The sequence below is a fragment of the Chenopodium quinoa genome, unplaced genomic scaffold (assembly GCF_001683475.1).
Source record: "Chenopodium quinoa cultivar QQ74 unplaced genomic scaffold, ASM168347v1, whole genome shotgun sequence".
NCBI lineage: Eukaryota > Viridiplantae > Streptophyta > Magnoliopsida > Caryophyllales > Amaranthaceae > Chenopodium > Chenopodium quinoa.
In genome coordinates, this window is record NW_018745684.1 from 9,882,220 (window position 1) to 9,897,076 (window position 14,857).

Sequence of the window (14,857 nt, forward strand, 5' to 3'; positions counted from 1 at the left end):
AGCGTCTTGATAAAACTAGTGTATAGCCCAAGTGATATCCAAATAATTACTTTATACATCATATTTGTATGTTACTTAAATTCCTAATTACATAATGAGAGATTGAGTGTTTTAGTAAACAATAAAGAAACTAGTGGAAAAGAATGCAAAACAAACACTCACAACCCAAAGTTAGATATATTCAATTTGAGTTAAATATGAATTCACACATATTGCAACATTTCCCTACTTGCTTATGTTCTCTATCTTTTTCTCTTCTCATCACATGAGTCCCTATCTTTATTCCTCTCTAGCTCTCTATTCTTCTTAAAATTCGTATCCCCTCTCCATGTTGCAATATTAGGGGAACGGAAAAAGTATATATTAAAAAGTGTTTCTAATATATAATATGTGTCACATGTCACCTTTTTTATGCAATATAAATATGTCATGTCAACAATATGTGCCACATGTCGCATCTTTAAATAATATGAACATGTCATGTCACTTTCACAACATTAATTAAATTTGACAACTAAAAAATGCTTATACAAAGACTTGATCTCGGGATCAACAAGTATTAAGTTACAAATCTTACCACTTAGCTATCCATTTATTGTGTATTTGCTTTATTACCCAACAATATTATAATAAATTGGATAAAATAATCAGTGTTTGATTGTACTATTTGTGCCCCATTATGTAATGAGCATAAGACAATTTAACAACTTTAATTTTGAAACTTGAAAAACTACACGGTGTGGCCAATCATAAGGAGGGTTACTCGTTCAGTGTTACAGGAGCTACTCAATAAGTGTTATATGGGTTAGTTTGTTATTTTACAAGCGGTTACACAAATTACTGAATATGGTTCTCCTAATATAAATTTATTTTTATTTTTTCAAATTTTAAAATTTTTCAAGATGATTATCAAAACATTAAAAAACAGTCTAACATGATTATCAAACTAAACAAATACAAACTAGCAATTTGGGACATCATCTGCACCTCACACTAGTTTGAATACAAAACGGGTTCAAATTGAATCCTTATATGAACTAGAACCGGATTGGAACCGATTAAGGGTTCGGACCCACCGATTTCTTGCTCACCCCTTAGTCTTGGGACTGGCGCCTGGCGGGGAAATTGGCAAATTCTTTTTGGATCTTACATTCTTCATCTCAAATTATCAATCTTCATCTCCTTATTAATAATCACAATTCACATATACTATTCTTGAGCCTTGCTCTGTGCCTGTGATTCAAAAACAATGGCAGCCATGCCTAGATAATCTCCTAATATATCTCATTGTCAATCAATTCTCATTTTCTCTCTCCTTCCACAATACCCAAGTAGCCAAAGAGCGTCCTTCTTCTCTTCCCAAATTCAGGATCAAATCAAAACATCCCAGAATTTGAATTCCAGAATCATTCATTCCCCAGGTAATTGTTCGACTCAAAATTGTATTGTGTTTTTAATTTTTACATAGGCAACTCAAATAAGTTACGGAGTATCAGATATTCATTGGATTATGCACTGAAATTTACATTGAATAGGGCTTGAATTAGGAAAAAAATTTGAAGTTGATTGAAGTGATTGATTGTATTAGTTAGTTATCTGGGTTTGTATTGTTGGATTAATAGTTATTTTACATGATTATGAAATTTAATTATAGCAAAAACTGTTATGCAATACTGTTTACCTTTGAGTACGGCTGCACTATTTTATTACTGTAATTCATGGTACAATGTGTCTATTATACCATTATCTGTAACCCCTTTGAAACTTTATTCGTAACTTCAATCGATGTGTTACAATTAATCTTATTTTAACCCAACTAATGTTTATGACTAACCCCGTTTATGCACGATCAATAACGAAATTTGAAAGTGTTTGTAGCGTCAACTAATGGTATATCGCGATGCATATGAGATTTTGTAATGCTATGAATGTGTGGTGCATATTGGACTTGAAATTGATAGGAAGAACTTGTCGAACTAGATTTTGTGCTTCTTCTATACCCATTTGCTGGATGTGCTTTCTTGTTGCCAATGAATTACAACCTCGGCATAACTGAGTTTTTGGACTTACTACTTACTCCTCTACCAAACAGGTGTATCACAATTGTAGCATCTTGTTGAGAAACTCTGGAATTTATGTCCAATCTGGTAGCAGTCAATGGCAGTGGTTTTAAATCCGGACCTGTGGGATTGTTCCAAACAATCAATACTAGTGCAAATTTATCAAGAAAATTCGCTTGTACTTGTATTTCGTTAGAAGGAAGGGATTTAATACATGAAGGAAAAATTGGGTGGCAACATGTGTTTCATGAAAGCTACGGTTGTTCCAAAATGCAGCCTGTTAAAAAGCTAGGTCTCCAAGCTAGAGCTTTAGCTGGAATCCCCCTTGAAAAGGCTGAGCAAGGATTGTCAAAATACCATTTTAGGACTGAGAATGGTGGTCAAGTGAAGGTAGCTGTCGGGAAGAGAAGTTTAAAGTATTCGGTGCATATTGAGGTTTGTCCTTCTCAACTGAATGGTAACCCGGAGAAGCTGGTACTAAATTGGGGTATATATAGATCCGACTCTTCATCTTTCATTCCTTTTGAATTCCAAACCTCAGCTCCTGAGAAGGCCGTCTCCCAGATATCTCTGAGGAGAAACTCTTTTGGCACTTACATAGTTGAAATAGAATTTGAATCATATTTAGCCCCATTTTATCTCTCATTCATGTTGAATTATATAAATGGCTCTGATTCAGAAAGTTTCGAGATAAAGAGTCATAGACAAACCGATTTTTGTATTCCTATTGGCTTTGCAGCTGGGTATCCAGCTCCGCCGGGTGTTTCTTTCTCCAGTGATGGTAGGATGAACTTTTCTCTTTTCTCCAGAAATGCAGAAAGTGTTGTCCTTTGTTTGTTCGATGATATTGCGTCACAGAAACCTGCTTTAGAGATTGAACTGGATCCGTATGTGAACCGAACTGGTGATATTTGGCATGCATCTTTTGATAGTGTTGGACCCTTTGTGAGCTATGGATACAAATGCAAAGGAGCTGTATTTAGTGAAAAAAGTAACAGGGTTATTTTAGATCCATATGCTAAACTGTTAACGAAGAAGCTTCCTGGTCTACCTGATCTTGGTCAATTACATGCTATACCAGCTTTTGATTGGAGTGGTGATACCCGTCCTGGATTAAGCTTGGAGAAATTAGTTCTCTATCGATTAAATATAATGCAATTTACTGGGGACAAGTCCAGTAAACTGCCTGCTGAGTTTTCTGGAAACTTCTCTGGTGCTGCTGAAAAACTTCAGCATTTCAGGAATCTTGGTATCAATAGCATATTATTGGAGCCAGTTTTTCCATGTGATGACAGAAAGGACCCCTATTATCCATTTCATTATTTTTCACCAATGCAGGTATATGGACCTGCTGGCGATTCTATATCTGCTATTAATTCAATGAAAGAGATGGTAAAGACAATGCATGCCAATGGAATAGAGGTTCACTTGGAAGTTGTTTTCACTCATACCACTGAAAAAGGAATACTCCAAAAAATCGACCCTTTATCCTATTTTTATGCTGATAAGGACGGAGAATTGAGTATTAGATATGCTTTGAACTGTAACTATCCAAACATGCAGCAGATCATTGTTGATAGTCTCCGGTATTGGGTGACTGAGTTTCATATAGATGGATTTTGCTTCCTAAATGCTTCAGATCTCTTGAGAGGCTCTTATGGAGAGAGCTTGTCTCGCCCTCCTTTGGTCGAAACTATTGCTTTTGATCCTGTACTTTCAAAAACAAAGATAATTGCGGATTTTTGGGATCCTTATGATGTGAAATCCAAAGAAACCTGCTTTCCTCATTGGAAACGATGGGCTGAAATAAATTCTAAATTTTGTGTTGATGTGAGAAATTTTTTGAGGGGTGAAGGACTTATAAGTAGTCTTGCAACACGACTTTGTGGAAGCGGGGACATTTTTTCTGCTGGAAGAAGTCCATCGTATTCGTTCAATTATGTTGCCAGGAACTTTGGTCTTTCTCTAGTTGATTTGGTTAGCTTCAGCTGTAGTGACCTTGCTTCTGAATTTAGTTGGAATTGTGGGGAAGAAGGCCCTACAGATCAGAAAGTTGTCCTTGAAATGCGGCTCAAACAAATCCGTAACTTTCTCTTTATATTATTTGTTTCACTTGGTGTTCCTGTATTAAATATGGGAGATGAGTGTGGCCAATCTACTGGCGGATCCCCTTCATACAGTAAAAGAAAACCTTTCAATTGGAGTGCTCTTAAGACTGCTTTTGGTGTCCAGATCACGCAGCTTATTTCATTTCTGATTTCTCTGAGAGAGAGGCGTGGTGATCTTCTGCAGAAGAGGGAATTTTTGGAAGAAGAAAATATTGGTTGGTATCACTGTGACTTGTCTCCACCAAGATGGGATGATCCACTAGCTAAATTTCTAGCTATGGAATTAAAGGCTGACAACAGAGGGTCAGAGTCTTCCTTTGTGAAGGGTGACTTGTATGCTGCCTTCAATGCCGGGGGACATTCAGAAAATATAATTTTACCACCACCCCCTGAGGGAATGACTTGGGTACGATTACTTGACACAGCTCTTGCTTTTCCTGGATTTTTCTCGTCAGATGGCATTCCTGTCCCTGAGAAGATGCCTGGATTGATAGCATACGAAATGAAGTCACACAGTTCTGTACTTTTTGAAGCAAAGATCCTGAATGCGCGAGTTGTGTAATTCTGGATTGTAATTTAGTTCTTAATAAACACTAGTAATTTGTACAGAAAATAAAGCGTAGTAGTCATGAAATTATCCAGCATTTCTGAGTTTGAAATTTTGTAGTAAAGCCACTTGTAAGTGTGTAACCGTATCAAGAGACAACAATGAAGCCACAAGTAAAAAAATTCCTGCACATGTAATGCAAACTACTTAACTACATACACAAGTTATTTTGGTATGAAACATAGGTACATATTTCGGGAAGGTAGGATGTGTTATCACATAGGAATTCTCATCCTCAACTAAGTTGAGGCCACAGGGACCCAACTTATAAAAATAAAAGGAAAATAGAAAAGCACATTAAAAATTATAAAAAGTAAAAAGAGTGGGGGGACCTCTTGTCAATAACCACCATCCTATTCCTCCCCAAATTTTCACTAGCATTTTAGCAATCTGCCACAAAAATCAGAAATTTTTCCCTCCCAAATTTTCCACCAAAAATCAAAATATTGAAGCTGGACAAAGGAAAAGCCCCAAATTTTGGAGGTGAAAGAGTGAAGCTCTAATTGGCGACAATCTAATCCCCGATAATTGAACGACCTACACGAGTTCGGACAGATCAAGAAATTGTGGAGCAGATTTGTAGTTGGGTTCAGTTGCCGAAATGGAAAATGGCAAATGGGTGAACGAACAAAGTGAGATCATTGAGTTTAGTCTTTATTTGTTGCATGTGGTTAATTATGTACTATAAATGTGTATTCTTCAAAATTCGCCTGGTCATCTAACAATTGGTTAAGCTATTGCTGAAAATTGTTGTCAAAAAGTGAAGAATAAGGCTGAATTTTGCGTGAACGTTTGTTTGTTATTTATAAGTTATAAAGTACTGGAATTTAGAATTGGCAGGTGAATCGGTATTAATTTGGTTAATAATTGAAGGATTCTTATTTAGATGCTTTGATTTTTGTTATACTCCCTCCGCCCATAATTATCTACAACATTTGCTATAAATGGGTGCTCTTAATTATGTGCAACAATTTTTTTTCTTTCCTCTTTTAGTAAATTTTAAAGAGTAAAAAGACCACCTTACCCTTACTTTTATTTTTTAACTTTGTTTAACATCTTTTAATTACACTTACTTACCAACTAATTACCACCTTACCCCAGCCACTTCGCCGCCCCTACCACCAGCCCAGACAAGCCCAGAGCACCAGCACCACCGCGACAAGACCCCAGATCGTCGAGCAATTCTTCGACCATCCCCTACCCCTTTCCGTCGCCACCCTAATCCACCACAACCAATAATATGAGTTCGTGGATTTCGGTGGTTTGAGTTCGTGGGTTTCGATTCCAGATCTGGGTTTCGTGGGTTCGGTGGTGGGTTTCAATGGTCTGAGTTTGTGGGTTACGGTGTTCTGAGTTCCTGGGTTTCGTGCGTTCTTGGAGTCGTGGGTTTCAGTGGTGGGTTTCTGTGGTTTGGGTTCGTGGGGTGGTGGTTTCGGTGGTTTGGTTTGTGAAAGATAGAACATTGTTTGTGGGGTGGTGTTTCGGTGGTTTGGTTTGTGGGGTGGTGGGTTTTGGTGGTGGTTTCATGGGGGTTGCGTAAGTGGGATTGGGTGTTGGTGGTTCGTGGGGTGGCGTGGTGGTTCTGCGTCCGTGAGTGGTGGTTGTTCTCCAATGTTTAATTGTGTTTTTTTTTTATTTGGATTAATTATCCCTTCTCTCTCCTCTTAATTTTCAATAAACTTGTTTAAGAAATTTTGCCTAGGAGTCTGCAAAAATGACGTTTGGTGCAGATAATTGTGGGCAGAGGAAGTATTTGATTTGTGTTATATTAAATGCCATATATGTCTATCCAATTAAATGAAGGTTCTCTAGAACTTTGCTTGAGTGTATCTCCTGTTGTGATGTTCTTGTTGTGTTGTTATTGTATTGCTGTTGTTCTTTTATTGTTGTTGTTCTTGTATTATGATGGCTATTAGTAATAATAGAAGAGTTGGTTTTTATTATTTTCTGCTTTCGGTTGTTTTGGGTAGCAGAATGGTTGTGAGTACCAGGTCATGGAGGGAGACTCGGTAGTTTGTAGCTCAGATAGTTCAGTGATGAAAGTTCACAAAGTGATTTGAATGACGATGGATGGGAGGGTATTGACTTGAACAAGGAGCCTCCTGCTCAATGTAACATTACCGAGGAGGGTACTATTACTAGGGAGGGTATCGACTTGAATGACGATTGTAGTGTGGGTTCACATAGTGTAGGCTCAGAGAGGGGCTTAGACAGTTCAGGGTCAGGTAGAGAGCTAGGCTACTTCATTACCTCATCCACAAGCAGGAATGGTGTTTGGCAATTAGCATGACATGAATAAGTTTTATCGTGGTTATGAGAAGCAAGAAGGATTTGGTGTTGTGTGTATAGGTGGTGGGAAGCCAATCTCAAAAAATGCGGGAAGTCAAATTCATTTTGCACTTATGTTTGGAAGTGCGAGTGCTATGGTAAGACAACATAAAGGAGGAGGGTTAATGGGAAGAGGGTTGTGGTTAAGGAAAAACCAATTGTGAAGAAGACTACTAAAAAATGCAATTGTCCAGTTATAATTTATGGTCAAGGTTATGATGAAGGTGGTTGGCAGATCAAGAAGGCTGTTAATGAGCACAATCATAAAGTGAGTCCTGAGTTGTCTAAACACATTGCTATGTATAGAAAGGAAAATATTACAAAGCATTTGGAGCATAGGATTGAAAATGACCATGGATTCGGTGCCCCGGTAGGGTAAATTTTCAACAATATGGCAAGCCAAAGAAGCGGTGTTGAGAATATGGGATTCACGAAAAAAGATATTCACAATTTGATGAATAGAAAGAGGAGGTTGAAGTTAAAAAATGGTGATGCCTCGGCTATTGTAATACCCCGTATTTTTATACGTATTTTTAATTTAAATAAGTATTTCTTAAAGTATTTAAATAATTCGAAATGAATTATTTAGGCTTTTTCATTAATTTTAAAAGAATGATTTTAATTAAAAGTTATTTTAAATTATTTAATAATCTTGGAAATATTTTATTTTATGATTTAAAAATATTGGGGCATGTTATTATATAAAAAGATAATTTTTAAAGTCAATGGTATTTAAGAAAAGTCAAAATACTAGTTTGACTAGGAAAGGGATCATTAAGGGTAGTAAAAGAATTTAAAGTAGGAGGGATATTGACAGGGGGTATAAATACCCATCATATGCCTAAGGTGGAGTGCACCTAAAGGTAAACTCTCTCTCTCCTCTTATTTTCTTTTCCCCTTAATTTTTCCCCTTCCCCTTTATTTATTTATTTTTATTTTATTTTCAATCACCACACACACCACCACCACACACACCGGACCACCACCACACGTCGTCGGACCACCGCCGCAGCCACCAGCAGGTGCCGGTGACAGCAGCGGCACCACCAGCAGGCGCGGCAGCAGCCGGCTGTGGTGTCGGTGCTGTTATGGCCGAACAAAAAAAAAATATTTTCTTTTTATTTTTAATTAAATCTACGCTAATCTAATTAATGTTTTTGGGTTTTGTGATGATTTTAGGATGTTTAATAATAAGTATTTTGTATATTAATTTTCAGATTTGGCTTTGAATTAAAAAGCCACAAATTAAAAACCCTAGGTTTCTAAATTAATGTATATTGATGGAATTTGATTGTGGTTGATTAAAACTATTGAAATAAATGTTTTTAAACTAAATTACAGCAATTTTATAAGTTTTAATAATGCTGAAATTTTTATATATAAGCTATAATTAAGTTTCTTGAAAGGATTTTTAATTACCCATTAATTGGGAATAAAAGTAAGGGTTTTAAATAAAATTTCAGATTATTTTAGGGGGTTTATGAGTGATTTAAAGAGAGTATATATTGCTGAAATTTTTGTGGAAGAGGTATTAATACTTTTTTATAATTTTGGTTTGTAGGAGACTTTCAAGTGAGTGATTTTATTTAGTCGTGGCGATTTTGGGATCATATTCAAGGTACGTTCGCGTACTTAGTAATTATTTGAATATGTAGAAGCATGCTAGGCTTTGTTTAATTAGTTCCAAGTAGTATCATGATAGGAACTCTAGTCAGGGAAATAACAAGGGAGCAAGGCATTTCTATTGTAAGAGGTGTAAGAATAACCACCCTGGAAGGGATTGTGATGGGAATTTGGTTACTTGTCGTGCTTGCAACAAGTTAGGACACAGGGAGTATGAATGTTTCTCCTAGGACCCTAATAGAAACAGGCAGGGAAATAATCAAGGTAGGGCCCAAAAGAACTTTCAGGGAAGTAACAACTATTCTGGGAACAAGGGAGCACAACAGAATGCGGCGAAAACCAACAATAATAATGGGAACAACCAACAGAAAGGTGGAGCTGCAGTAAAGTTGAATGTTATGAGTAGGCATGAGGCTGATTCCACGAAAGATGTCATCACTGGTACTTTTTCTATTAACTCTATTCCTGTTAAAGTCTTGTTTGATTCTGGTGCATCTTTTTCTTTCATTTCAAAGGTAATTGTTTCAAAATTACCAAACTGTTTGAAAACCGTAGATGAGGTAGATTTTCCTGTAGTTATTCCTACGGGTGGGGTAGTAAAGTGTAACAAGACCTTTATAGATTTACCTTTAGAAATCGAAGGAAAAGTGTTTTTATCGGATCTCAATGAGTTTGGATTGAGTAACTTTGATGTCATTTTGGGAATGGATTGGTTGAGCAAGTATAGTGTAGAGATTAGTTGTAGATCACAGAAAGTGAAAATGACTACAACTGATAATGAGTTGGTGACATATTGGATGCATTGTGAAACCAAGTGCCCAAGGATCATACCTGTGTTAAAACTGGCAAAGTATATTAAGAAGGGGCATCCAGTGTATTTTTGTAGTGTGAGGAATATGGAGAATGAGGAGACAACTAAGCCTGAAGATATAGAAGTAGTGAACGAGTTTCTGGATGTGTTTCCAAAAGAAATTCCTGGAATGCCACCTAAAAGGGCAATTGATTTCACAATAGAGCTAGTTCCAGGAACAACACCAATTTCCAAGGCACCATATCGAATGGCACCTACAGAGATGAGTGAGTTAAAGGAGCAATTGCAGGATTTATTAGAAAAGGGTTATATAAGACCAAGTGCATCACCTTGGGGAGCGTCAGTGTTATTTGTGAAGAAGAAGGATGGAAGTATGAGGTTGTGTATTGATTATAGGGAGTTAAATAAGGTCACCATAAAGAACAAGTACCCATTACCAAGGATTGATGACCTATTTGACTAGTTGAGAGGCACAACTGTATTTTCTAAGATTGATTTAAGGTCTGGCATATGAAGATATTCCTAAGACTGCATTTAGAACAAGATATGGACATTATGAGTTCACGGTAATGGCATTTGGATTGACGAATGCTCCAACAATCTTTATGGACTTGATGAATAGGGTGTTTCATCCATTTATAGACAAGTTTGTGGTAGTGTCAATAGATGATATACTGGTGTATTTGAAGAGTAAAGAAGAACACGTAGAACATCTAAGGGCAGTTCTGCAAACACTAGGGAAAACAAGCTTTACGCAAAGTTCTCTAAGTGTGAGTTTTGGTTGGATAAAGTAGCATTTCTAGGCCATTTTGTGTCCAAAGATGGAGTAGAAGTAGATCCCTTAAAGATCGAGGCAGTGAAAGGTTGGCCTACGTCGAAAACAGTGTCTGGCGTTAGGAGTTTCTTAGGTTTAGCAGGGTATTATAGACGTTTTGTAAAAGATTTCTCGAAGATTGCTAAACCTATGACCTCTCTAATGAAAAAGGACAAGGAGTTTAAATGGAATGACAAGTGTGAGGAAGCATTCCAACTCTTGAAACAAAAGCTGATCATAGCGCCAGTGCTTACACTGCCAAACGATAGTGGAGTTTATGATATATATTGTGACGCATCCAAGAATGGTCTAGGATGTGTACTTATGCAAAATGGGAAGGTGATCGCGTATGCATCTAGACAGTTAAAGACTCATGAAGTAAATTACCTTACTCATGACCTAGAATTAGCTGCAATCATTTTTGCACTAAAGATTTGGAGACATTACTTGTATGGAGTGAAATGTAGGATTTATACAGACCATAAGAGTTTGAAATACATTTTCACTCTTAGGGATTTAAACTCACGCCAAAGGAGATGGTTAGAATATACGACGGATTATGACTTAGACATACAATATCATGAGGGAAAAGCAAATGTAGTCGCAGATGCTCTTAGTCGTAAAACTAGTCATAGACTGAATACTTTGATAGTGGCTGATGAGTTATGTAGAGAGATGAGGAAAATGAATCTAGAAGTGGTAGAATGGGGAGTGCCAACAGGCATACTTGCGAATTGGAATCTAAGTATTCAACCAACAATATTTGATGAGATAAGGGAAAATCAAGCAGGAGATGTAAAGTTGGATAGGATTCGTGAGAAAATAAAGCAAGGAAAAGCTACGAATTTCAAGATCCATGAAGATGGGAATTTAAGATACAAAGGTCATTGGTGTGTACCACAAAAATGTGAGGAGGTAAAAAGGAAGTTGATGGAAGAGGGTCAGAATACACCATACTCAGTACACCCAGGAGGGGACAAGCTATATAAGGACTTGAAAAAGGTGTATGGGTGGCCCAGAATGAAGAATGAAGTTGTGGAATTTGTGGCAAAGTGTCTAACTTGTTAGAAAGTGAAGATAAAGTACAAAAAACCGCAAGGAACTGTGCAATCATTGGAAATTCCTGGATGGAAATAGGATTGTATTTCAATGGACTTTGTGACTTGCCTCCCAAAGTCAAAAACTGGAAATGACACAATTTGGGTAGTGGTGGATAGACTTACAAAATCTGCAGTGTTTATACTAATGAAGGAGACCTGGAAGATGGAACAACTTGCAAAAGCTTACATAAAAAATGTGAATAGCTCAGGAATTGATCTAGGATTTTGTTAATTTGAGCTTTTGGAATTGTGAATATACGAAATATTTGAATAATGGGTACGCAGAGTATTTGACTTGTGAGTATACAAAGTATTTGATACTTGAATCTTGAATTTCAGTAGTTTGATTTGTGGATGTATTGTGAATATTGTATTGGTTGTCATTTAATTTGATTTTTTAGGTATATATTGTTTTGGGTATATTTTGATTGATTTCTTGATTGTGGTATGGGTATATTTTGATCAGTTTTGGGTTTCTTTTGATTGAATATGCAAATTAAATCTCATTTGGTAGTGGATAATGGTGGATTATTTCATTATATTTTGTTTCTAGTTTGTCTTCTTATGTTGCCTTATTGTACCATAATTGTTGAGTTTCTTGACAAGAATAGCTCAGGAATGAAAATTTGGTATTGGATTGATTTTCTGAGTTGTGTTTTTGCGTTTATCGAATGACTTGAAGCTTGAGCCTTTTACCCTGCTTCCCTGTAGTGCACCCCTGCTGCTGCTACTTTTGCTCTGCTGTAGCTGCTGCTTTTGCTCTGCCGAGATTGGGGGCAAGTGTGGCTTTAAGCCTATGTTTTTATATTAATTTATACTTGTTGCCTGCAACTATGGCTTTAATATCTTCTGGAAATGATGACTTTGTTTGGGAGTATTCTTGCTGAAGCTATTGACAAGATTGGGGCTGATGGTGTTATCTCTATTGAGTCATTGCTGCTTGTATTTCACTGCCATAAATAAAAAATGTTCTGTGCTCTAGTTTCATTAGAGGAGTGATAAACTGATAGCTGGCTGTTTGTACTCTGTATCTCTCTCTCTCGTTTTGAAGGTTATAATTGCATACATTGAGTCATCCTTGAACCTGGTTTGATGGGAAATCAACCAAATAATTATTTCTTTTGAGCTTATAATATGGATCAAGCACAAATTTAATTGTTTTCTGGTTCATTGGAATGTAACTTTATCATGTACTTGATCCTTTGGTTTTTTTTTTTTTTTATGTTATGAAATTATATGAACTTATTAGAGTATGTTTTTATTCTCAGGGAACTGTACAGTAACAATATCAGGGGGCCAATACCTAGTGAGCTGGGCAATCTGACAAACTTGGTCAGTTTGGATCTCTATTTGAACAGTTTCAGCGGTCCAATTCGCCATTCCGGAGTCTTTAGGCAGGCTATCGAAGTTGTGCTTTCTGTATGTATACTAATACCTTGCCTAACTAATTTATCCAAGGACTATACCTTATTTGCCTTTAACATTTGCATTGAAATGTATGTGTGTTAAATGTATGCATGACCTTATGTGGTCCTATGCTATCTTTCTGGCTTTTTGCTAGTTGTTAATGCCAGAATGCAAGTTGATATGGCTTTCACGTCTACTCTTGAATAATTGATTATGCCTAGCTATGGAATATTGAATGAGTGTAGAAAAAGGGGTTCTCTTAATGCTTGTCAATGACTTCTTAATATTTTTTGAGTGTGTGTATTGAGAGGGTATTTTGCTGTTTGTTTGTTTGTGCTGTTGTTGTTGTAGACTCTATAGAATGTTTTCATCTGCGATTTTTATTTGATAATTGTTTTTATTTCGTGATTTGGGTTTATTCTTTTGATTTGGGTTTGTGTTATTTTTGTTGTTGATTTATTTATTATTATGAAAAGATTGGTTAGTAATGTGGGATTTTTTTTGTAAAATTTGACAGGTTACATATGGATCTGTAATCAAATTGGTGCATGAAATAACAAAATTCAGGCTGCATTCAGGTTGCTCTATTCCTTAATATGGACGTTGCGTTCTCTTTAGTGCTGCTGCTTCGATACTGCTGCTGTATAGCTACTGTGATGCTGCTATTCTGCTACTAGGCTGCTGCTATATATTTTTTTTTCTTTTTTTTTCAAGTGTAAAATTATAGGTTATTAATGAAAATTATCAGTTTCAAGTATATTATGTATATCTATAATAGTCTGGTGAAAAATTCAGATGAAAAAAGCAAAAAAAAAAAAATTTATTTATTTTTTTGGGCATTTTTGGCACCGGTTAACCAATGCCAAAAGTAATGAATTATATTTTTGTTTAAAAGTGGGTGCCTATTATTAGCACTGGTTAACCGGTGCCAATAACAAGTATTCACACCGGTTCAAAATCGGTGCAAGTGTTTTACATTTTTCGCATCCCTCAATTCTAAACCGGTTCAAAACCGGTGCGAATGGGGGGTTTTGAACCGGTGCGCATTTGTGTTTTTCTACTAGTGCTTTTCGAACTTTGTAGGGGTGAATCACATGGTCAGACAATCCTTCTTGGGTGTGCTTTAGTTTCACACGAGAATGCCGAAACCTTTGAGTGGTTATTTAAGACTTGGGTGTCATGCATGAGAGGTAAGGCCCTGATAGCTATCATGACACATCAGGATGCGGCGATGAGGAAGACAATTAGAGCTGTTTTTCCAATGCCTCAGACACGCCATCGATGGTGTATGTAGCATATAATGAAGAAGTTTAGGCAGAAACTTGGTGCTTTGTGTAACTATCAGGATGTCAAAGAGAAGTTGGAGCACGTGATCTACAACAGCATACCTCGGAGGAGTTTGTTGATTCTTGGTGGGAAGTTGTGAAAAAGTTCAAGCTAGAAGACTTTGAGTGCTATGAGTGGCTAGAAGGTCAGTTTTTTTATTTCTTGTACTTACATTTATTTTTTTGAATACAGAGTAAAGGCCACAGTAAAAGTATTAATGTGAATGTCCATGTTTTGTTGATTTGGTTATGTTTGGCTCTGTTAAGTTGTAATACCCCGTATTTTTATACATATTTTAACTTAAATGGGTATTTCTTAAAGTATTTAAATAAGTTGAAATGAATTATTTATGATGTTTTACTAAATTAAACAGTTTTAGTTTTAAATTAAAGGTCCAATTTATTTATTTAATAATTTTGGAAATACTGTATTTTATAATTTAAAATCATTGGGGCATATAATTTTATAAAAAGGTAATTTTTAAAGTTAATGGTATTTAAGGAAAGTCAAAATGTTAGTTTGAATAGGAAAGAGATCATTAAGGGTAAAAAGGGAATTTAAGTCTACGAGAGTTTTAGAAAGGGTGTATAAATACCCATCACATGGGCAAATTAAACTTTGCCCAAGGTGGAGAATACCCAAAGGTAACTCTCTCTCTCTCTCTCTCCTCTTA

General features: G+C 36.3%; 1 protein-coding gene across 1 annotated transcript; it reads left to right on the top strand.

The window, feature by feature from the left end:
- The first annotated feature begins 1,062 nt into the window (after positions 1-1,062).
- Positions 1,063-5,659, top strand: LOC110717629 (isoamylase 2, chloroplastic-like). Its single transcript, XM_021896376.1, has 2 exons — positions 1,063-1,421; positions 2,093-5,659. Exon 2 carries the CDS (start codon positions 2,136-2,138, stop codon positions 4,728-4,730), a length of 2,595 nt encoding a protein of 864 aa, XP_021752068.1. The 5' UTR covers positions 1,063-1,421; positions 2,093-2,135; the 3' UTR covers positions 4,731-5,659.
- The last annotated feature ends 9,198 nt before the right edge of the window (positions 5,660-14,857 follow it).

Excerpts from the sequence above, each read along its gene's own strand:
- LOC110717629 (XM_021896376.1), top strand. The coding sequence starts at position 2,136 with ATGTCCAATCTGGTAGCAGTCAATGGCAGTGGTTTTAAATCCGGACCT.